We start from the raw sequence: 24,972 nt of genomic DNA, 5'->3' as shown, positions 1-24,972 counted from the left end.
TGTCATGTTTCCATCTGACCACTTTACCATAAAGGCCTGATTGGTGGAGTGCTGCAGAGATGGTTGTCCTTCTGGAAGGTTCTCCCATTTTCACAGAGATACTCTGGAGCTCTGTCAGAGTGACCATCGGTTTCTTGGTCACCTCCCTGACCAAGGCCCTTTTCCCCGATTGCTCAGTTTGCCGAGCGGCCAGCTCTAGGGAGATTCTTGGTGGTTCTAAACTTCTTCCATTTAAGAATGATGGAGGCCACTGTGTTATTGTGGACCTTCAATGCTGCAGACATTTTTTGGTACCCTTCCCCAGATCTGTGCCTCGACACAATCCTGTCTCAAAGCTCTACGGACAATTCCTTCGACCTCATAGCTAGGTTGTTTCTCTGACATGCACTGCCAACTGTGGGAACTTAAATAGACAGGTGTGGGCCTTTCCAAATCATGTCCAATTCAATTGAATTTAACACAGGTGGACTCCAATCAAGTTTTAGAAACATCTCAAGGATGATCATTGGAAATTGGATGCACCTGAGCTCAATTTCCGAGTCTCATAGTAAAGGATCTGAATACTTGTAAATTAGGTATTTCCATTTTTTTTACTTTATAAATTTGCTAACATTTCTAAAAAACTGTTTTCGCTTTGTCATTATGGGGTATTGTATGTAGATTTATGAGGGAAAATATTACTTGAATTTGCAGCAACATGTAGTGGGCATGTGCTAGGTCTACTCACTCTGTTCTGGAAGCCCATGGCAGGAACATTACATCTAACTGCAGCATCCTCCTCGTGACTGCAGCCCAGGGCATCTCTGTTGAAGTAGCACTCAGTGAGGGATTTCTCAAAGCCAGAACACTTCACCTCATTCATATGGACCGGGCCCATTCCTACAGGGGAGAGAAGACACACTGGGAGTCAGATCCATCCCACTCGCAATCACAGAATTAAATATGTATCTCTATGCTTTCAATAATCCAGGACACAGACACTGGACTGGTTTCCCAGACACAGATTTAACGTAGTTCAGGATTAAAAAGCATTCTCAACAAAGAGTCCTCCAATGAAAAAGCTTTTTAGTTCAGGACTAGGCTAAATCTGTGTCTGGGAAACCGGCCCACTATGTTTAATTGAATAGCAATAATGCCTAACAGGAGTAGAAATCCCACTGAGAGTGGATATCAACTCTCCTGCCAATTTTAAGCCAACTCTGACCCATTCAAGTGGGGCACTTGGGAACATTAAACTGTTCTCCTCTCTCTTTTTAAAACTTTGTCAAGTAAAAATAATTCATGTAAATAAAAATGGATTTTCCACAATATAATGTGTGATCACTCCCTTCCTGCTGTGTCTGTCTCCAGCATATGACAGGACAGGAACATTTCTCTGGCAGTGTTTGCTCTGTAACTAGAGCCAGGGTGGTCCGAGACACAGACTGACAGCAGATCAAGAAAACAGAAAATACACTATCCTCTGTTACTGTGTGGTTATACAGTATCTGAATAGTGGATGGCAGAGGTGGTTGGTCTGAGACTTGGATCACTATGGATAAGCGCTTGCATATTCCATTACAGCAGATTTATGTACTTGAATGGGAGAGACAGAGAGAGAGAGTGGAGACCTACCTTGTCCCAGTTTGCCTCCAGCGAGGACCTCCTTGGCACTACCGAAGCCCAGTTCTCGACACACCACGGTGGCTGCCTCCAGGTTCCAGCTGTCGTCGCAGACGGTGCCCCATTCACCATTTTTCAGCACTTCCACTCGCCCTTCCCCTATGTTGGCCCCGCCTCTCAGACGCACCAGGGGTTGCTGCAGAAACGATTAACCGCGTTAGGCCTACTGTTACTGAGAAACAATAGTTTACAATCACTTGGCATAGTTAAAATATCCAATTACTTTGAAACGTGTTTATGTATTCTTTACAGAAACAGTCCAGTAACTCATATTTGGATTTTGTTTGTTGAACCACACAAAGATAAACAGTATCTTATTGTTCCATACATCTGAGCTTATTGTGAATCACAGAGAGAGAGGGAGAGAGTTTGAGATCTCAGTGTATCTATTTTCTCTTTCGTCCAGAGCCCATGACTCATCTGTGAAGTGTTCGAACACAGTGTTCTGCAGTCTCTAAGTTGAATCACATGCAACGTGATACAAAACAGCACAGCACATAATGGAGAAATCAAAGAGTGGATTTTAAAGGAAAGATCACTAAATCAAACTGTAATTGTAACTGCTTCCTTACATTAATTAACATTAACAACTAAGGTTTGTCTTTCATAATTTTCTCCTCTTCTGAATGCTTTCCAATTCAATACAAGATACAATGCCAGAGACAGCTCAAACTCTAGTAACATCACATCTCCATCATAAGCAGTCTCTTGCACAGAGGTCCTATGAATCACAGTTCTATGCTCTCTCTCGTTCCAGATGATCCAACCTACCTCCACCCTGTAGGCCTTGCTGAAGCCCTGGGCGTGGCTGGGAGCAAAGGCACGTCCTGGAACACAGTTGACCACCACGGGCAAGCCCTTCTCACAGGTGGCATTCCTCCTCAGCTCCACCTTGTGGCCCAGCTTACAGCCATGCAGGCTAGCCTCGTTCCCCGTGCAGTTCACCCCGAAGCCCCAGTAGTTCTTCTTCCTGCGCTTGGACAGCAGCCTGAGACAGGAAACAAAGAGATTGAGTTGAGTCGAGTGAATTTAGTTGAATTGCACTGAATTTAAGTAGTTAATTTTTCTCTTTTAGCCTGCTGTGAAAACATGAACTTGTCTACAGTACCTGATGAGGAAACATTATACCAACTTTTGTTTTTTAATACATAAAATGCTACCCTACCCCTCATTAATACATTTCCCCAGATGAACTTGGGAGGTTTAAAAGTTTTTTTTATTGACTGTTTTAGTACAAAGTACAATGGGAGTATTGTAGTCAAAACAACATGCAATTCCCATCAGTGGGGACTGCTGAGGGAAGGAAGGCTCATAATAATGGCTGAAACGGAGCAAATGGAATGGCATCAAACACATGGAAACCATATGTTTGATGTATTTGATACCATTCCACTGATTCCTCTCCAGCCATTACCACAAGCCCCTCCCCAATTAAGGTCCCACCTCCTGTGATTCCATTACCATTCCCATTACCAGTCCAAGTCATTCATGGTCCAAGTCATTCATGGTCCAAATGTGAAACAAAATACTTTTGTGAGAATATTAGTGGACACACACAGTGTGATTGTTGCACAACCACTTTCTCTTCTGCTCCAGTTAACACCACTTCTCTCACAAGTACCACATGAGTTTTAGTGACCACAGAGAGTCAGGGCCTTAGTTTAATATCTCATTAGAGACATGACCCTTTGTAGAGCCACCAAATGGGATGAGTGCCCCCTACTGGCCCCCCACACTACTTCCAACAGCATCTGGTGGTGCAAGGACCGACCCCCTCCCCTAGAAGAGGGCCAATAGAGGGATACAGGCCAGAATAGTTTGGCTGCCTGCTGGAATAAACAATCTGTCTGATTTAAAGGAGAGATTCCATTTTTTAATATATATTTTTTCATCTGTATTTTGGATGTAAATGGCATGTTATAGAAGTGTCCAGGTGTGCAGGTCTTTAGACGCTCTACACATGAAATTGTGTCATTTCAAACTTTATCGCAACGTTATATTACATTTTGTTTGACCCAAGCAAAACTTTTCCATGTGCGCATGCAAAGGCTATCGCTTCGAGTCCAACTAAATTGAATATGACGAGAGAGAGACATTTGGGAGCACTTCATGAAGTCTGCATGTATCTTTCCCTCTTTTCTGTTATGCTGCTCACTTGTAGACTTTAGTGTTGTATCTTTTCTCTCCAGGGAAGCCGTACATCCCACAGATGACCCGGCTGTTCATCTCAGTCCACTCCAAGTCACAGATCTGTCTCCACTTCCCCCCGTCCTTCACCTCCAGGTAGCCCTCCGTCATGGGAACCCTTTTACGCTGGGAGGAGATGGCCCGGATACGCACATCTTCCACCTGGACATTCAGACTCTGCAGAAAGAGAGAGATACAGTCCCTGGATCAGCCACAGTCATTCAATCATATATTATTTCACTTGAAGATTATCAATGAAAGATTCGGGACAGTGCAGCCATGGCATGTGGCTGCATATCCCTATTGAGGCCTTATTCTTCATTTTTGAAGACATATTTGCCTTTAAAACCTCTACGGGATTGGCGTCCCTATACCGGGACGCTTGAGCTAATGTGCGCTAATGTGATTAGCATGACGTTGTAAGTAACAGCAGATCTTACAGGACATAGACATGTCTTATATGTGCAGAAAGCTTAAATTCTTGTTAATCTAACTGCACTGTAAAATTTACGGTAGCTACATTTTGTATTACCATATAATTTTTGTATGTTTTCTATAGTTATGTACTTGAAAATATATCACTTGACCAATTCGGCACATTTTGGGCAGACTTGATACAAAATATTGTCCAGTATTGCAATGCTTCACTGGATCAATCTGAAACTTTGCGCACACACTGCTGCCATCTAGTGACCTAAATCTAAATTGTGCCTAAACTGCAATATTATATTATGGCCTTTCTCTTGCATTTCAAAGATGATGGAACAAAACAAAAAAATTGAAAACGCATGTTTATTTGTTTGTATTATCTTTTACCAGATCTAATGTGTTATATTCTCCTACATTAATTTCACATTTCCACAAACGTCAAAGTGTTTCCTTTCAAATGGTATCAGGAATATGCATATCCCTGCTTTAGGTCCTGAGTTACAGGCAGTTAGATTTGAGAATGTCATTTTAAGCGAAAATTTAAAAAAAGGGTCCAATCCTTTTAAACTGCAATGCCTTACTTAACCCTATGAATGTCTAGAATTTGTTGTGCTCTGTCACCAACTTGACCAGAGAGGTGAGTTCAGGGTAAGGTGTATCGAGGGCCAGGTTGATACACGCATCATCAATTTGTTTTACTTGGTGACTTTTCACTTCCTGTCGGTCTATGTTAAGCAACGTTTGAGAAAGTAAATGAGATGATGAAAATTTAATTGATTGGGACTAGGGGAATGGCATTTGCATAATCAATCATTCAATTATGTTTTCCCATTGATCTTCGCTCAATTATAATCAAATCAGTAAAATACAAAGTGGGACTGCAAAAACACTATCTTAAAGCTATCTTGATCCAACATAACAAAAATCTGAATTGCGTGTATTTTATTTAACCTTTATTTAACTAAGCAAGCCAGTTAAGAACAAATTCTTATTTACAATGACGGGCTACCCCGGCCAATTGTTGGTCCAATTGTGCGTCGCCCTATGAGACTCCCAATCACGGATGGTTGTGATTCAGCCTAGAATCTAACCAGGGTCTGTAGTGATGCCTCTAGCACTGAGATGCAGTGCCTTAGACCTCTGCGCCACTCGGGAGCCCAAGCTACACCAAGCTTTTCACCAAGGTACAATAACAGTCGAGACAAAAGCTGTTGCCTGAGGGCTGAAGTAAGCTGAGGGTGGTCCCCTAACCCTAACGTATGGGGCTAACCCTAAACCCAACCGGTCAGTAGAGGGGTCATGGTCCTCAGTTACCCTCCTCTGTCTGTCCTGAGAACCCTTAAAGGAGAGCGGCGTCTTCACATTTGAGGAAAAGGGAAAGGGGGATACATAGTCAGTTGTACAACTGAATGCCTTCAACTGAAATGTGTCTTCCGCATTTAACCCAACCCCTCTGACTCTGTTCAGCCCCATAAGCCCATAGAACCATAGACCCACAGTCTAACTCCTGGCTGTAATGTGTATGTGGAGACATGAAGTGCTCAGTGCCAACCCTCTAAAAACTAATTTGATAAGCCATGAATGCTGAGCTCAGCCTTTTCTTCAACAGCCAGTCGTCTCGCCTGCTAAGAAAGACAGTCCAACATTTCTGTGTGAATCCAGAAACATTAGCATTTAGTAAAAATGGGGGTGGTTTTCTGGAAATGGCGTCAGCCTTTGGGAATGTTCGTATTCCCTCGACACCAAAAATGTAGTGGTGAACGGAAAGACGTGATTGAGTCAAGACTGTTTTTGCAGTGACCCCAGTCACCCGACTACTGACTACAGTGGCAAGAGAGAAGACAGTCTTTCATACATTTAAATCCCGACGGTCACTTTATCACTGTGAGTTTCCGTCAACAAAGCAGAGCAAGGCAGGGTGAACGTGGTCAAGGGAGAGAGGGCCTTGAAAGGACGTTAGACGCAAAGTGGGCGAGGTTTCTCTCTATAATGTAAATACATGACGGGCGGAGGGGAAGCCGGTTTGAAGTGGGGGCTCTTAAAACCATCTCAGTGTTTGGTTTGGCAGAATGGTCCAAAAGGAAACCAAAGGGCTGAGAATGTGAGGTGCAAGGGGGACACATGAGACCTGCAGCTGGGATGCATATACACTCATTTCCCCGAAACGAGACCACCAGACATAACACCGGCATCACAGTTTGCTCAAGGCACACCTAAAACTACACCTTGTTTAGGAATGTGGAAATTGTGCTTATCAAACATAGAAACACTCTTTTGGGAAGGTTCAGACACAAATGTCTCAGAATTAGTGACCTTCATTAATGACTAATATTGTTATCATCCCTAGCCTTGGTGATTGTGTTATGACCTCTCCCAAGGAAGTTCATTCTCTTTGGACCGTGGTTAGCTCCTACTCATCTCGGGGGTCAGACGACTGTAATCATACTCAAGGTCTTACTCGAGGTGGCATTCAAAAGAAATGCATCCCCTTCCCCAACGTAACAAATATTTTCACATGACCCTCCCCTTGTACTGTAAAATATTTTGCGCACCCTCCCCCTTCATAAAATGTACTCAAAAAGAATTATTACCAACATAAATAACAAGAACCATAGCAAACCCTGTGTTTATAAACGCGGATATCAACTTTACCACTTCAGCATGGTTTTGTGGCACAGTCGATGCAATGCAGGGCTAAGAAGGTTGAGGGTTCACCAACCACCACAGAGGAGCTCACTCTCCCTGCCTGTTTCATTACACTACGATCAGAGCCGGCTGCAGACAATGATCAGCTAGAGGGCAATCACATTTTCAACTAAATTATATTTTTGTAAAGATGACTGAAAATTAAAACATTAATTTACCTTGATTAGAAAGTGTTCACCCCCTGAGTCAATACATGTTAGAAAAACCTTTGGCAGCGATTACAGCTGTGAGTCTTCTTGGGTAAGCCTCATAAGAGCTCTGCACAACTAGATTGTGCAATAGTTAACCATTATTCTTTTCAGAATTCCTCAAGCTCTGTCAAAGAGTTGGGGATCATGGCTAGACAGCAATTTTCAAGTCTTGCCATAGATTTTCAAGCAGATTTAAGTCAAAACTGTAACATGGCCACTCAGGACATTTACAGATGTTGTATATATGGGGGACAGAGGAAGGGCAGTCATTCAAAAATCATGTCAACTCCTATTATTTCACACAGAGTGAGTCCATATAACTTCTTCTGTGATTTGTTAAGCCAAAATGTACTTCTGAACTAATTTAGGCTTGCCTACACAAAGGGGTGAATACTAATTTGTAAAAATGGATAGAATTTCACTTTGACATAATGGAGAATTTTATGTAGCTCAATGACAAGAACATATAATTACATATATTTCAAGCACAGTTCCATAGGGTGTAGACTTTCCATAGGCACTGTATGTGGCCACACTATATAGGACAACTTGGAAGAATGATGATCAGCAACAGCCAGACTGGGCTGCTACTGTGTCTTTCTATAATCTGTTCAGAGTAGACCCACAACTGATCCAAATGGAATGAAACATTCAAATAACAGGGCTTTTGCACCATCATTCAAATGTCATTTTACATTTACATTTTAGTCATTTAGCAGACGCTCTTATCCAGAGTGACTTACAGTTAGTGCATTCATCTTAAGATAGCTAGGTGTAACAACCACATATCAAAGTCGTAGTAAATAAGTTTTTCCTCAATAAAGTAGCTATAAGCAAGGTCAGAGCTAGTAAGTGGGGGGAAAAAGCGAGAATACGAGAATGAAGAGGCGAGGAGGTGGTGCAAGGGGGTGTCGTTGAATTATTTAAGATACACTTTGAATAGGTAGGGTTTGAGATATTTTCAGAAGATGGGCAGGGACTCTGCTGTCCTAGCTTCAGGGAGAAGCTGGCTCCACCATTGGGGTGCCAGGACAGAGAATAGCTTTGACTGGGCTGAGTGGGCGCTGCCTTGACGTAGCGGTGGGAGGGCTAAGAAAGGTTTTGAGCATAGCCCTGGAGGTATGAGGGGGGGGGGGGGGGGGGTAGGTCCTCTTGCAGCTCTGTAGACAAGTACCAAAGGTTCTTTGCACTCTGGGAGGGGGACACCGTGGAGCTGTCAACCGTGATGGAGAGGACTTGGAGCGGGCAGGCCTTACCCGGGAGGAAGAGAAGCTCCGTTTTGTTGAGGTTGAGCTTGAGGTGGTGGGCCGACATCCAAGCTGAGATATCTGCCAGGCACGCAGAGATGCGTGTCGCAACCTGGGTGTCAGAAGGGGCGAAGGAGAAAAGTAGTTGAGTGTCATCCGCATAGCAACGATAGGAGAGACCATGTGAGGATATGACGGAGCCGAGTGACTTGGTGTATAGAGAGATGAGGAGAGGGCCTAGAACCGAGCCCTGGGGGACACCAGTAGTAAATGGTGCAGATACAGATCTTCTCCACGTCACCTGGTAGGAGCGGCCTTCCAGGTAGGATGCAATCCAAGAGTGTGCAAAGCCTGAGACGCCCAGCCCTGAGAGGGTTCACGGTGTCAAAGGCAGCAGATCTGAACAAACGACCCACCTACCACTATTGTCACCATGAATGGCTGATAGAGGGCAGGATAGACAGTTGACTGATAGACTATATTGACCTGTGGTATAGTGCATGCGTACTGCATAAGGGTAGTACTAAAACATAGGGGAGGCGCATGCAAGCAGATGAGGAAATGTGCCTATATGGAAGACCTTATATAGTATAGTAGACCTGCAAAATGGCTAATCTAAATCAGGAAAAAACACACTACTCTCCCCAAAGCAAAAAAAAAAGTTTGACAATCCTCCCCTATTTTGGACCAGCCCACCACACCCCAGTAAATTTCGAACTGTCCCTTGGTAGGCCATCATTCTAAATAAGAATTTGTTCTTAACTGACTTGCCGAGTTAAATAAAGGTTCAATTAAAAAAATACAAATAATAATTAGATCATAACTAAAAACATGTGTTTGTGGGAGTTGCTTAGGTCAACATACTGTACTTGTGTCGCAAAACAAATATGCAAATAAACTATTCATCTATTTCTGTTTAGTCCTTTCAGTTCTCATCTGTGCAACCTAATGCTAACCTGAACTGACCTTTCGCCGATAGGGCCTGTTTGTATGATTCATCCTAAGACTATTCACAAACAACATAAATCTTACAACTCTTATGTCCAAGTAAATATGTCCAAAAGTGGTCATTGCCAGTTCGATGGACCTCTCAAAGTAGAAATGGAATTACTGCTGGACTGGACATGTCCTTATGTAAGTTAGAATTTTAATACCCGACTGATTACTCAACCATTTCCACAGCAGCCATCTGGAACAAGGCGGAATGTTTTCCTGTCTGGGTTCCCCATCCATCAGTAGGTGTCTATGTGAAAGTGAGGCAGGCCACGGTCATTCCAGTAACTGACTAATTCAGCCTGAAGCTACTGTGCATTTCTTTCCTCTCATTCACCCCACTGCACGACTGTGCTTCACGTTGGGCTTACACGTGCCTGTCTTCTCTTACTAAACATGGGGGGAAATGAATGTTAATCATGCTGCAGCAGTTTAGTAGCAAAAGAGCTCAAGTTTCAAAATTATTTGAAATTACTTTCACATCTGCTCCTAGCCCTGCCGTTTCGAAGGCCTTTCCTCATAAATGACTGGAAACTGGATTGGCTCTGCTGGTGTGTGTGTGTGCGTGTTTGCTTGCATGCACACGTTTGTGTGTTTCGCATCTGGAATATCTATTATTGTGTAACACCGAGACAGAAAGTACAAGGATCACCCCCACACACACAAGGACAAGCCCAGCAAAGCCAAGTCCCAACAGTCCTACCAGCAGACTAAACCATTATGTGTCCAGTCAATGGACAGCACCACACACACAGAGCATGTCGTCACATTCCAGTCTGAAACTGCTCTTACAGTGGCAGCCCTTAGAGCCTCGATGAGTGAATGGAGACTTAGTGGTGAAAAAGGTAGTGCCACATTAAATAGGGTCCAAAATGATTGACACCCTTGATAAAGATGACTGTATCAAATAAATAATTCAAACACGGAGGTATTTTGTATGCTCAAAAATATTTGAAATTATATTATTTTATACGAATACAACTGCTCAGAGAAAGAGATTTTGTTTAACATGTAATCTTTATTTCTCATCAAAAAGGTAGTGGTCAAAATGATTGATACCCCTTTTTTTTAATACCTCACCTTGCGAGGATAATAGCACTGAGCCCTTTTCAAAAATGTTTTATGAGATTAGAGACCATGTTGGGAGGGATCTTAGATCGTTCCTCCATACAGAATCTTTCCAGATCCTTGGTATCCTTCATATGTGCTTATGGGCTGCCCTCTTCAGTTCAAACCACAGGTTTTCAATGCATCCAGAGACTGTCAATTAACCATTTCTTTGTGGATTTTGATGTTGTGCTTGGGGTTATTGTCTTCATAGCCATGGGGAAGTAGTTTGGGGGTGGGGGTGCCACGATTATTTTTTCCATGGGGGGGGCTGATTTTTTGTCTTGTCTTGCTTGAAGATCGACATGTGGCCAAGATTCGAGCTTCTATGGCAAAGGGAACCATGTCCTTGTACTGATTAAAGTTCATAAAGGAAAACCACCCAAAAACTATCTTTTAGTATTTGTTTCATTAGTCCATTGTTGATATTGTCCCAAAATGTTTTTCATGTTAGCAATCAGATTTTCAAGATACATAACTTTCAAAATGCAGAAATAAAGACGGTATGCACCATAACGGCTGTATTTCTGTATTTTGAAAGTTATACAGTTGAAGTCGGAAGTTTACATACACTTAGGTTGGAGTCATTAAAACTCGTTTTTCAACCACTCCACAAATTTCTTGTTAACAAACTATAGTTTTGGCAAGTCGGTTAGGACATCTACTTTGTGCATGACACAAGTCATTTTTCCAACAATTGTTTACAGACAGATTATTTCACTTTAAATTCACTGTATCACAATTCCAGTGGGTCAGAAGTTTACATACACTAAGTTGACTGTGCCTTTAAACAGCTTGGAAAATACCAGAAAATGATGTCATGGCTTTAGAAGCTTCTGATAGGCTAATTGACATCATTTGAGTCAATTGGAGGTTTACCTGTGGATGTATTTCAAGGCCTACCTTCAAAATCAGTGCCTCTTTGCTTGACATCATGGGAAGATCAAAAGAAATCAGCCAAGACCTCAGAAAAACAATTGTAGACCTCCACAACTCTGGTTCATCCTTGGGAGCAATTTCCAAACGCCTGGAGGTACCACGTTCATCTGTACAACAATAGTACGCAAGTATAAACACCATGGTACTACGCAGCCATCATACCGCTCAGAAAGGAGACGTGTTCTATCTCTTAGAGATGAACGTACTTTGGTGCGAAAAGTGCAAATCAATCCCAGAACAACAGCAAAGGACCTTGTGAAGATGCTGGAGGAAACAGGTACACAAGTATCTATATCCACAGCAAAAAAAATAAAATCTATATCAACATAACCTGAAAGGCCGCTCAGCAAGGAAGAAGCCACTGCTCCAAAACCGCCATAAAAAAAGCCAGACTACGGTTTGCAACTGCATATGGGGACAAAGATTGTACTTTTTGGAGAAATGTCCTCTGGTCTGATGAAACAAAAATAGAACTGTTTGGCCATAATGACCATCGTTATGTTTGGAGGAAAAAGGGGGAGGCTTGCAAGCCTAAGAACACCATCCCAACCATGAAGCACGGGTGGCAGCACGGGTGGCAGCATTATGTTGTGGGGGTGCTTTGCTGCAGGAGGGACTGGTGCACTTCACAAAATAGATGGCATCATGAGGAAAGAAAATTATGTGGGTATATTGAAGCAACATCTCAAGACATCAGTCAGGAAGTTAAAGCTTGGTCGCAAATGGGTCTTCCAAATGGACAATGACCCCAAGCATACTTCCAAAGTTGTGGAAAAATGGCTTAAGGACAACAAAGTCAAGGTATTAGAATGGCCATCACAAAGGCCAGACCTCAATCCTATAGAACATTTGTGGGCAGAACTGAAAAAGCGTGTGCGAGCAAGGAGGCCTACAAACCTGACTCAGTTACACCAGCTCTGTCAGGAGGAATGGGCCAAAATTCACCCAACTTATTGTGGGAAGGTTGTGGAAGGCTACCCAAAGTTGACCCAAGTTAAACAATTTAAAGGCAATGCTATCAAATCCTAATTGTGATGAAAGAAATAAAAGCTGAAATAAATCATTCTCTCTACTATTATTCTGACATTTAACATTCTTAAAATAAAGTGGTGATCCTAACTGACCTAAGACATGGAATTTTTACAAGGATTAAATGTCAGGAATTGTGAAAAACTGAGTTTATATGTATTTGGCTAAGGTGTATGTAAACTTCCGACTTCAACTGTATATCTTGAAAACTTGAATGCTGACATGCAACAAATTTTGGGACAATATCAACAATGGACTAATAAAACAAATACCAAAATATTGTTTTGTGGGGCCCCAGGACCTGTGGAAGGACGCAAAATAGCCCCATAACGTAAAAAATCTACCACCATATTTTACAGTAGGTATGAGGTTCTTTTCTGCTCATGCATTCTCATTTCGATGCCAAACCCATCACTGGTGTATGTGGTCAAAGAACTCTCTTTTCCCGTCATTCAACTTAATGTAAATGCCTGGTGTTTGCTAAAATGCATTGGCACTTGGATTAGAACCGGTGCTTTGGTCAGATGACATGAAAATAGAACTCGTTGGCCACGCACACCAGTGGTGGGTTTGGTGTCGAAATGAGAATGCATAAGCAGAAAAGAACCCCATACCTACTGTAAAAATATGGCAACCTCGTCTCAGAGCATTTTGTATGATTCTGTACGTAAATCTGTGATACTCAATTTAGTATGATATGTTATCTTTCGTATGGTATGTATTAATTTGTGGATGTCCATCATCCATTTCGTATGATAGCTAGGTGGCTAACGTTAGCTAGGTGGCTAATGCTAACGTTAGATAGGTGGCTAACTTTAGCTAGGCTAGGGGTTAGGGTTAAGGTTAGGGTTAGGAGTTAGGTTAAAGGGTTATGGTTAAGGTTAGGGGAAGGGTTAGCTAACATACTGAGTACTTGCAAAGTAGCTAAAAAGTAGTAAGTAGTTGCAAAGTTGCTTATTAGCTCAAATGCAAAAGTTGTCCATGATGAGATTCGAAAACACAACCTTTGAGTTGCTAGACGTTTCCGTTATACACCCACCCATCTATTCATCCAAGCACAAGTACCATTCTGTCTTATGTAAGCATACCACATTTTTATTATTATTTATTTAACTTTTATGTAACAAGGCAAGTCAGTTAAAAACAAATTCTTATTTACAATGACGGCCTACCCCGGCCAAACCGTAACGCAGACGACGCTGGGCCAATTGTGCGCCGCCCTATGGGACTCCCAATCACAGCCGGGTTGTGATACAGCCTGGAATCGAACCAGGGTCTGTAGTGACGCCTCTAGCACTGAGATGCAGTGCCTTAGACCGCTGTGCCATACGGGAGCCAAATGTAACATATCTTACTAATTTGAGTGTCCCAGATTTATATGTACTATTTTATGTGGAGTCTATGGTGGTGGATCTTTGATGTTATGGGGCTATTTCGCTTCCACTGGTCCTGGGGTGCTTGTTACGGTCAACGGCATCATGAACTTTACCCAGTACCAGGACATTTGAACTAAAAACCTGATTGCCTCTGTCAAGAGGCTGAGACTTGGCCGCAAGTGGATCTTCCAGCAACCCCAAGCACACATCAAAATCTACAAATAAATGGTTAATTGATGACAAAATCTATATTTTGCCATGTCCATCTCAGTCTCCAGACTTGAAACACATTGAAAACCTGTGGTTTGAATTAAAGAGGGCAGTCCATAACCACAGATGAAGGATATCAAGGATCTGGAAGGGTTCTGTATGGAGGAATGGTCTAAGATTCCTCCCAATGTGGCCTCCAACTCATAAAACATTTTAGAAAAAGGCTCAGTGCCGTTATCCTCACAAGGTGAGGTTTTGAAAGGTATTGAAAACACGGCAGTTAACAATCTACCGTTTGAGATTTTTTCCATTACTTTTGAAACAAAATCTTTTTCTCTGAGCATTGTATTAGTATAAAATAATATCCTTTCCCAGTTTTTTTGAGCACACAATATAGCTCAGTATTGGAATTATTTATTTTATACAGTCATTTTTGCTCATCTTTTTAAGGGTGTCAATATTTTCGGACCCAACTGTATATGAAATCTGTTATCAAATATATTATTAGTCTTATCATCATTATTTGTATGTTGTAGACACACACACACCTTGAGCTAATACCAGGAGGAATCTAACTAACAAGGGGAGTCTTGTTAGCAACAGAATCTTCAGAGCTAGCAGCAGTTTGACCCCTAGCATCTACCCCTTAGGCCTAGGCTGTCCTGTAGTGTAAATAAACCGAGGCTGAAAACCTGCACAATGACTTCCACAGCTTGTTGTTTCCTCATCTCATTTACAATTTTTCCTGTGATAAAAACAGAACATAAGGCCAGGGTTGTTTATGAGTGCAACATGCCAAGCATGGATGAACACATGGGAAACAATGCCACTGCCTGCTAGCTGCGCATCATCATTTGGAGGATATACTAAACCTTAAATGATTTGGTACAGCTGTCGAACATGAGACGTTAGGGAAAGCAGTGAGTGAGGACATTCTGTTCCGATTGCCACCGAGGGAAACAACCGTCTAATACACGGTCCTTGTTCTTCAGCCAAATATGCAACATTCCTCTCTCCCTTCGCTCACGAGGCTCCTCTGAAGCCTGTCTCAACTCTCCAACTCTACCGTGTCACACGGGATTTTGGAAACACCTTTTTTTGCCCGGTTGAAAAATGCAACCTTTGCCCCCCCGTAGCTGTATATGGACCTCAAAGGTCTGCTGCTAGGCAGTCTGTTGACAGTATGTTTGGCCAGGAGCAACAGACAAAATCGTAATCGACATCTGGAGAGTGTTAGCAGCTGCTGCTTCGCTCTTTTTATGGAAGGACTTCACATCATGTGTTGTCATAACTCATGAGTACTTGGGGGAAGACCTCTCGGTCAATACCTGCAATGACTCGGGAAAGAACTAATCAAAACCTGCAAAGACTTTACACTCTTAGTGACGATTTCCCAAACACAGATTAAGCCTAGTCCTGGATTAAAAAGCACTTTTAATTGAGATTCTCCATTGAGAATGATTTTTTGTCCAGGACTAGGCTTAATCTGGGTCCAGGAAACCTCCCCCTTAAGACTTGGACTCACCATAGTCTTCAAAAGAGTTAATATTGCATGGGTGTTGGTGTGTCTCTGAAAAGATCATTGCTGAAAATTCATCATACACGATCATGAAGCATAATCAAATACCTTGTAGATACTGTTGGCAGGCTCATTTAAAAAAACAGCAAGAAAATGTTTTGATAAACATATGTACTTTTGTACTTTGTACATATGTACTTTTGAAGTGTTTATGTGAGAATCACCAGAAAGTGTTGAATTTACACTTTTCAAAGTGTTGTCCTTTGAACATTGATACTTTCCAACACCAGGCTTGCACCAGGCTTGCGAAATCAGGCTTGCAAATCACATTATGCTGGCTTGCAAAGTGATGTGCAGAGTGGGGATATCCAACATTTGGAATTTATATTCACCCGTAACCTGCATTCAGAATGACTGCCAGGTTGGGAAGACTAAGACATGAGATTACCTTAAGCATCTAAACTCAAACAACCATTTCAGTAAAGGGTGCAATAAATCCATATAACAGATTTGATTAGCTTAGAAGAATGTATGTTATTTATATTTGATTAGCATACGATTAATTAATCAATCAATGTACATGCAAAAACATTGATATTGAAACAAACAATAAAAAAGATCTAACTGCAATAGAGCATGCTGGGAAATATGATAATGATGGGCATGGTTTTGGTTTAAAACTGGTTATTAACGCCAACACTGTGGTTCTTTTACACCAATAAGTGGTAATTTAACACTTACAGAGTTAATGTAACACCTGAATTGACACTAGAAATATTCAGCTGAAAAATCAACACTAGGTAACACTGGCCAATTTGACACCCTGATGGAAGAACTGTTTTTTTTAACAGCTTAAAAAGCAACACCAGCTGGCGTTCAGTTCGTACATAGTAACACAAAGTAACACCACATCAACACCAAAACTGCTTAGACCAGGATATGAACACTGACGATTTTGCTTTGTAGCATCATACGATACATTGCCCATATCGTGTATAATAAGACCCATGGAATATCCCTCCACATCGAGATGTACCTCCCAGGTAACCGTCTGAGACCCAACTCCCTAGGCCACCTTGGCGATTGGTTCCACGTGTGGCAAGCCATTATCCCCACGTGCATGTGAACTATTGCGTGAGCAGCTGTCCTTGCTGAATCATGGCGTTAGTTAGCTAATGATAAACAACGCTTCATGCCCACCTCCTAATGTTTGGGTCTGAAGAGAGAAGCCCCCATTAGATGACTTCATTCAGTTCATTCTTTGGCTTCATCCTTTGGCTTCTTGGAGGAACCAAACAGAGGACAAACAGACCTACAGTATACAAAGCAGAGACCAAATATCACACAACGACTCCTACTAAGATATACAACACTAGCGTAAGCACAAGCCAATTCTCATTAGCGACATAGCACAGCAGAGCTGAGTCATGCACAGTATCCATCTAGTTCCATTGTCAAAACATGGCTGACACTGACCAAAAAAGGTCAACATGAGGCGGCACCAAAGAAAGGCTAACGTCACTGACAGGAAATAGCTAAATGACCGGGGTCAAAGCAAAGCGTCCGGGACTAGTCTGATAGTCTGGGATGCTCTGCTTGGATAAAACTAACACATACAAGGAGAATCTGCCTGGAGCAGAACTTAACAACTGAGATGATTTATAAGGACTAAATGCTAGGAGACACCTGAAAGTCCCAGTGTGAAGTGAGATGGACGAAATGGTCATAAGCTACTATATCATGACATTTAAGTTTTGCGTAATTAACAAAAAATGTCTGTGAAACAATTATCACAAGATTAGAATAATTCAGTGTCTTTCCACCGAAAGAGCATTGATTTATTTGAAATGACAGAAAGACAACTTTTAGTCACCTGCAGTACTCATGTCTTTAATATGGACAACCTATCATTTGTGGTAAAGGCTTAATTTAATTGCCAGATCTGTGTGGTCTTGTTCTTTTTTGACAGCTAACTAGTGTAAAGTACACACAGATACTTGCATACATACACACACACACACACACACACACACACACACACACACACACACACACACACACACACACACACACACACACACACACACACACACACACACACACACACACACACACACACACACACACACACACATACACACATACACACATACACATACACATACACAAAACAAACAAGCCTTTGACAATCAGAGAACCCCCAAAACACTCAAAGACCTTTCTAAATAGTGCTTTTTTGTTTTTACTTTTAACTTCAGGACAGGCTAGAGCATTACAAGATAGGAATATCTCTGATAAATATGAATAACTGAATTAGCATGTAACACAGGTTTGTCTGGTTGGGTCTAACTAGGCTACATAAAGACATATTGACACAGTCAGGTCAGGGCGTGACCTGGTCGGAAACCCTGAATAGAATACCACTTCATCCCATGAATGAATGGAAGACAGTCACTCACAGGAGCTGCTTGTGCCTGTTTCTGACGCAAGGTCAGGCCTGGTGAAGGGTCGAAATGACACCTTTTCCCATTCCACTCCCATTCCACTCCCCTGCTAGTTGAAAGACTGGTCAGTCCAGGGAAATATTGACAGGGTGGGGACAGTTAGCTGTAATAACACCCATATAAAGGTAAACATAAACAGGGCACAAATAAACAGCGGGTGCCATATCCTTGTAAAGCAGGCATCTAGGTATTAAAAGAACAGGGTAAAGTTTGAGGATGGGGATTCATCTATTGAACTAGCTTTGCCCACTTAGATTCCACGCTAAAGCTTATGAATGATTCCTGAAGCATCTATATAGGCCTTATAAAAGGCGTGTGAAGGCTTCATTAAGCCTTGAAAGTAGTAAATGTCATGACCACGTGTCCTATTTCACTGCCTCTTGTCCTCCACTCTCCATTTTCAAATCAAATCGTATTTGTCACATGCGCCGAATATAACAGGTGTAGTAGACCTTACAGTGAATTGCTTAGTTACAAGCCCTTAACCAACAATGCTTTAAGAAGTTAATAAAAAAGTTAAGTGTTAAGTGAAAAATAGATAAGTAATTTATTTATTTATTAAAGTAACAAATAATTAAACAGCAGCAGTAAAATAACAAGCGAGGCTATATACAGGGGATACCGGTACAGAGTCAATGTGCGGGGGCACCGGTTAGTTGAGGTAATTGAGGTAATATGTACATGTAGGTAGAGTTATTAAGGTGAGTATGCATAGATAATAAACAGAGTAGCAGCAGTGTAAAAGAGGGGTCTGGGTAGCCCTTTGATTAGCTGTTTAGGAGTCTTATGGCTTGGGGATAGAAGCTGTGTTAAGAAGCCTTTTGGACCTCGACTTGGCGCTCCGGTACCGCTTGCCGTGCGGTAGCAGAGAAAACAGTCTATGACTAGGCTGGCTGGAGTCTTTGACAATTTTTAGGGCCTTCCTCTGACACCAACTGATATAGAGGTCCTGGATGGCAGGAAGCTTGGCCCCAGCTTCCTCATCCTTTCTCATGGAGTTGGTCATTTAATGAGAAAGATACACAGGGATCTGAGACATCCTCCAGAGCCGTGTTATCTTATGAAGCCTAGTGAAAACACAGACACTGAGGGAGAATCCACATAAATTTTAAACCGGGAAACACTGCCAATTCTCTAGTCTAGCGCAGTATGTGGCATTTGACTATCCTGCTGCTCTCAACTGCTAACTGTTAAAAAGATCAACCACAGACTGGCCTTTCAGCTTTAGATGGCTTTAAACTCTTATTTAAATTCAAACACATTCAAGGGAAACACAAACACTACTGGATGAGCTAGGCTCACATAAATGGCCATACTCATGCTATTCCTCGCTCCTGTCGGACGGCAGGAGTTTTAGATTAGTGTTGAAGTGTCCCATGTTAAAACAGAAATGCCTCCCTCCTCCCTTTAGGTATATAAATCCCACGCAGACTTTCCGTCTGGCACAGAGGTGCTTTCATTAATGTGACGGGATGGGATGGTTTCCCCCTGTGTGTGCGTATGTGTGTGTGTGTGTGTGTGTGTGTGTGTGTGTGCGCCAGTGTGTTATATACACTGTTGTTATCTCCTCCACACCAGTCAGAGTCTGGTTCTCTGTGAGTCACCTGGTTAGCATCCCAGATGCCAGAGAGGAGGTCGTTACCGTGGTTACGCCAGAAAGAAGGGCGTATTGTGGTAAAGTCATCAGGCCACAGACCAACCATTGCTCAGTGGGCTAGAATGTCTCTGGTTTCCTGTTGTAGGCAAATGTGAGAGCACTAGTGGAAGATTTAACATGTGGCCCACCTGTGTCACGTCTGTTGACATTCTATGATGTCACGTTTCCATCCCACCGCAAAACCTGCTTCTCTGTGAGTTCAGGGCATTCCAAGTCAAAACTTAGTGTGATCCCTTAACTTAGCTAAGGCTGTTTTCAACTCCCAGTGAACTGCCAAAATCAATACAGATACAGTCAAACTTGAGTTAAACTAAACTCGAGCTTTAGTGCTGTGGACATGCTGATTGAAGTCACACAGACCCTCTCAATGAACAAACATTACCAACGAAATGTGTCTCTGTTGGTGCTAAGTGAACTGAACTTTCCCTACAGGAACTCGTGAACTTCCTGTCCGGGTTGGCACCCCCCCTTGGGTTCGTGACGTGGGGGAGATCTTTGTGGGCTATACTCGGCCTTGTCTCAGGGTAGTAGGTTGGTGGTTGAAGATATCCCTCTAGTGGTGTGGGGGCTGTGCTTTGGCAAAGTGGGTGGGGTTATATCCTGCCTGGTTGGCCCTGTCCGGGGGTATGGTCGGACAGGGCCTCAGTGTCTCCCGACCCCTCCTGTCTCAGCCTCCAGTATTCATGCTGCAATAGTTTGTGTCGGGGGGCTAGGGTCAGTCTGTATATCTGGAGTATTTCTCCTGTCTTATCCGGTGTATTGTTTGAATTTAAGTATGCTCCCTCTAATTCTCTATCTCTCTCTTCTCTCGGAGGACCTGAGCCCTAGGACTATGCCTCAGGACTACCTGGCCTGATGACTCCTTGCTGTCCCCAGTCCACCGCGTCATGCTGCTGCTCCAGTTTCAACTGTTCTGCCTTCGGCTATGGAACCCTGACCTGTTCACCGGATGTGCTACCTTGTCCCGAACCTGCTGTTTTTGACTATCTCTCTCTATCGCACCTGCTGTCTCTAACTCAGAATGATCGGCTATGAAAAGCCAACTGACATTTACTCCTGAGGTGCTGACCTGTTGCACCCTCTACAACACTGTGATTATTATTATCTGACCCTGCTGGTCATCTATGAACGTTTGAACATCTTGGCCATGTTCTGTTATAATCTCCACCCGGCACAGCCAGAAGAGGACTGGCCATCCCTCAGAGCCTGGTTCCTCTCTAGGTTTCTTCCTAGGTTCTGGCCTTTCTAGGGAGTTTTTCTTAGCCACCGTGCTTCTACATCTGCATTGCTTGCTGTTTGGGGTTTTAGGCTGGGTTTCTGTACAGCACTTTGTGACATCGGCTGATGTAAAAAGGGCTTAATAAATACATTTGATTGAAATTTGATTGATTCATCTTTACAATCACAGTCCAGACCTTTTATGGCAGGGATCATGAACTAGATTCAGCCACAGGCAGATTTTTTCTTGCGTGGACGGTCGGGAGGCCAGAACATATTTACAAATAATTTGTAGACTGCAATTTAACTGCAAGAAGCCCAAACAGATATAATGTTTGACTAAAACATAATCATTTAAAATCTTGCTTACATTTGTATACGATCACGTGTCTCTCTATTATGCATGTGAATACTTGATTTCTTTAATTAAAATCCCTTGGAGCTGATTTCCAGGTGTTTTTACAGTCTTTTATGTCCAACAACAGAAAAAAACGAAAATGAAAAAAATATATATATTTAATTGTTTTGCTCAGAAAACATGCGGGACAAATAAAACCACCTGCAGCCTAATTCGGTGCGCGGGCCACCAGTTGGGAAACCCTGTTTTAAGGGAACCCCTTCTGCTTGTCTGGCTGGAATGTGATATCATGGAAACTAGGTTTAACGAAATGGTTTACTGTAAGTAGGGCTGTGGCGGTCATGACATTTTGTCAGCTAGTTATTGTCATGCAAATTACTGCCGGTCTCACGGTAATGGTAGCCGGCTAGTGATGGCTATTTAACTGTTTGATGGCCTTGAGATAGAAGCTGTTTTTCAGTCTCTCGGTCCCAGCTTTGATGCACCTGTACTGATCTTGCATTCTGGATGGTAGCGGGTTGAAAAGGCCGTGGCTTGTGTGGTTGATGTCCTTGATGATCTTTTTGGCCTTCCTGTGACATCGGGTGCTGTAGGTGTCCTGGAGGTTAGGCAGTGTGCCCCCGGTGATGCGTTGGGCAGACCGCACCACCCTCTGGAGAGCCCTGCGTTTGCGGGCACTGCAGTTGCCGTACCAGGTGGTGATACAGCCCGACAGGATGCTCTCAATTGTGCATCTGTAAAAGTTTGAGAGGGTCTTAGGGGCCAAGCAATTTCTTCAGCCTTCTGAGGTTGAAGAGACGCTGTTGCGCCTTCTTCACCACACTATCTGTGTGGGTGGACCTTTTCAGATTGTCAGTGATGTGTACGCTGAGGAACTTGAAGCTTTTCACCTTCTCCCCTGCGGTCCCGTTGATGTGGATAGGGGCGTGCTCTCTCTGCTGTTTCCTGAAGTCCACGATCAGCTCCTTCGTTTTGTTGACGTTGAAGGAGAGGTTATTTTCCTGGCACCACTCCGCCAGGGCCCTCGCCTCCTCTCTGTAGGCTGTCTCGTCATTGTTGGTAATCAGGCCTACAACTGTTGTGTCGTCTGCAAACTTGAGGTTTGAGTTGGAGGCATGCGTGGCCACGCAGTCATGGGTGAACAGGGAGTACAGGAGGGGGCTGAGCACACACCCTTGTGGGGCCCCTGTGTTGAGGATCAGTGAAGTGGAGATGTTGTTTCCTACCTTCACCACCTGGGGGCGGTCCGTCAGGAAGTCCAATACCCAGTTGCACAGGGCGGGGTTAAGACCCAGGGCCTCGAGCTTAATAATGAGCTTGGAGGGTACTATGGTGTTGAAGGCTGAGCTATAGTCATTTACATAGGTATTCCTCTTGTCCAGACGGGACAGGGCAGTGTGCAGTGCGATGGCGATTGCATGGTCTGTGGATCTATTTGGGCGGTATGCAAATTGAATTAGGTCCAGGGTGTCAGTTAAGGGAGAGGTGATATGATCCTTAACTAGCCTCTCAAAGCACTTCTTGATGACAGAAGTGAGTGCTACGGGGCGATAGTAATATAGTTCAGTTACCTTTGCTTTCTTGGGTACAGGAACAATGGTAGACACCTTGAAGCAAGTGTGGACAGCAGACTGAGATAGGAAGAGATTGAATATGTCCGTAAACACTCCAGCCAGCTGGTCTGCGCATGCTCTGAGGATGAGGCTAGGGATGCTGTCTGGGCTGGCAGCCTTGCGAGGGTTAACACGTTTAAATGTCTTACTTCGGCCACGGAGAACGAGAGCCCACAGTTCTTGGGAGCGGGTCGCGTCGGTGGCACTGTTTTATCCTCAAAGCGGGCGAAGAAGGTGTTTAGCTTGTACGTGAGCAAGACGTCGATGTCCGCAACGTGGCTGGTTTTCACTTTGTAATCTGTGATTGTCTGTAGACCCTGCAACATACGTCTCGTGTCCGAGGCGTACAATTGCAACTCCACTTTGTCTCTGTACTGACGTTTTGCCTGTTTGATTGCCTTACGGAGGGAATAACTACACTGTTTCTATTCAAACATATTCCCAGTCACATTGCCATGGTTAAATGCAGTGGTTATCCACGGTTTCTGATTTGGGTAGGTTTTAATAATCACAGTGGGAACAACATCCCCTAAACACTTCCTGATGAACTCAGTCACTGTGTCCGTGTATATATTAATGTTATTATCCGAGGCTACCCAGAACATATCTCAGTCCACGTGATCAAAACAATCTTGAAGCATGGATTCCGATTGGTCAGACCACCGTTGAATAGACCTTAGCACGGGTACTTCCTGTTTGAGTTTCTGCCTATAGGAAGGGATGAGCAAAAGGAGTCATTATCTGGTTTGCCGAAGGGAGGGCGGGGTAGGACCTTGTAGACACCCCGGAAGTTGGAGTAGCAATGGTTGAGTGTTTTAGCAGCGCGAGTACTTCATGTTAACAGAACTTCGGTCGCGTTTTCCTGAAATTTGCTTTGTTAAAATCCCCAGCTACAATAAACGCGGCTTCAGGATATGTGGTTTCCAGTTTGCACAAAGTCCAGTGTAGTTCCTTGAGGGGCGTCATTGTATCGGCTTGAGGGGGAATATAGACGGCTATGACTATAACCGAAAATAATTATCTTGGGAGGTAATACGGGATTTAATTGTGAGGTATTCTAGGTCGGGTGAACAAAAGGACTTGAGTTTCTGTACGTTATCACAATCACACCATGAGTAGTTAATCATGAAACATACAGCCCCGTCTTTCTTCCAGGAGAGTTCTTTATTCCTGTCTGCGTGATGTACTGAGAACCCAGCTGGCTGTATGGATAGGGACAGTATATCCAGAGAGAGCCATGATTCTGTGAAACAGAGTGTTACAGTCCCTGATGTCTCTCTGGAAGGAGATCCTCGCTCTGAGCTTGTCTACTTTATTGGCCAGAGACTGAACATTAGCAAGTAATATACTCGGAAGCGGTGGATGGTGTGTGCTCCTCCTGAGTCGGACTAGAAGTCCACTCTGAATACCTCTTCTCTGCCAACGGCGTCTTAGAGCAGCTTCTGGGATAAGTTCAATTGCCCTGGGGGGTACAAACAAAGGATCCAATTCGGGAAAGTCATATTCCTGGTCGTAATGCTGGTGAGTTACCACCACTCTGCTATCCAAAAGTTATTTCCGGCTGTATGTAATAACACAAAAAAAATTCTGGGCTAATAATGTAAAAAATAACACAAAAAAAAATGAAATACTGCAAAGTTGCTTAGGAGCTAGAAACAGCTAGAAGCAGAGCTGCCATGTCTGTTGGCGCCATCTTCCTTTACCAGACAAGGTATGCTTATAAGTCCCGTGCCATTATGTTATATTATATGATTTTATAGTAAGAAGAATATAATTGCACCTAGCTGAATAAAATAGAAAGGATATTTTTCCCATTCCTGAACTAGTGAGCATATGAAGTGGCTATGCTGAGCGTAAAAGTGATCATTTGAAACAGGTCCTTTATGCTAGATTTAGAGTTATTTTGAAACTTTAGTTGTGAATTATACAAACCTTAGAATGTCTTAGAAATCAAAACATATATGGGCTGCATGGTGCGACTATAGGCTATTGATGATTTGGGAAAGTAGTACAAAAGCTTGCGCTCT

General features: G+C 43.0%; 1 protein-coding gene across 1 annotated transcript in view; it reads right to left on the bottom strand.

The window, feature by feature from the left end:
- The window catches only part of LOC139562232 (lysyl oxidase homolog 2A-like), a 52,209-nt gene that overhangs the window by 10,739 nt on the left and 16,498 nt on the right, over positions 1-24,972 (bottom strand). The window contains exons 4-7 of the mRNA XM_071379726.1: positions 3,818-4,026; positions 2,434-2,650; positions 1,615-1,798; positions 728-879 (exon numbers count right to left, since the gene is read on the bottom strand). Of these exons, the coding sequence (XP_071235827.1) occupies positions 728-879; positions 1,615-1,798; positions 2,434-2,650; positions 3,818-4,026 (762 nt within the window). The remainder of the gene's footprint in view (positions 1-727; positions 880-1,614; positions 1,799-2,433; positions 2,651-3,817; positions 4,027-24,972) is intronic.

Source organism: Salvelinus alpinus, chromosome 2 (assembly GCF_045679555.1).
Source record: "Salvelinus alpinus chromosome 2, SLU_Salpinus.1, whole genome shotgun sequence".
NCBI classification, from domain to species: Eukaryota; Metazoa; Chordata; class Actinopteri; order Salmoniformes; family Salmonidae; genus Salvelinus; species Salvelinus alpinus.
This window is presented reverse-complemented; position numbering and strand designations above follow the sequence as displayed.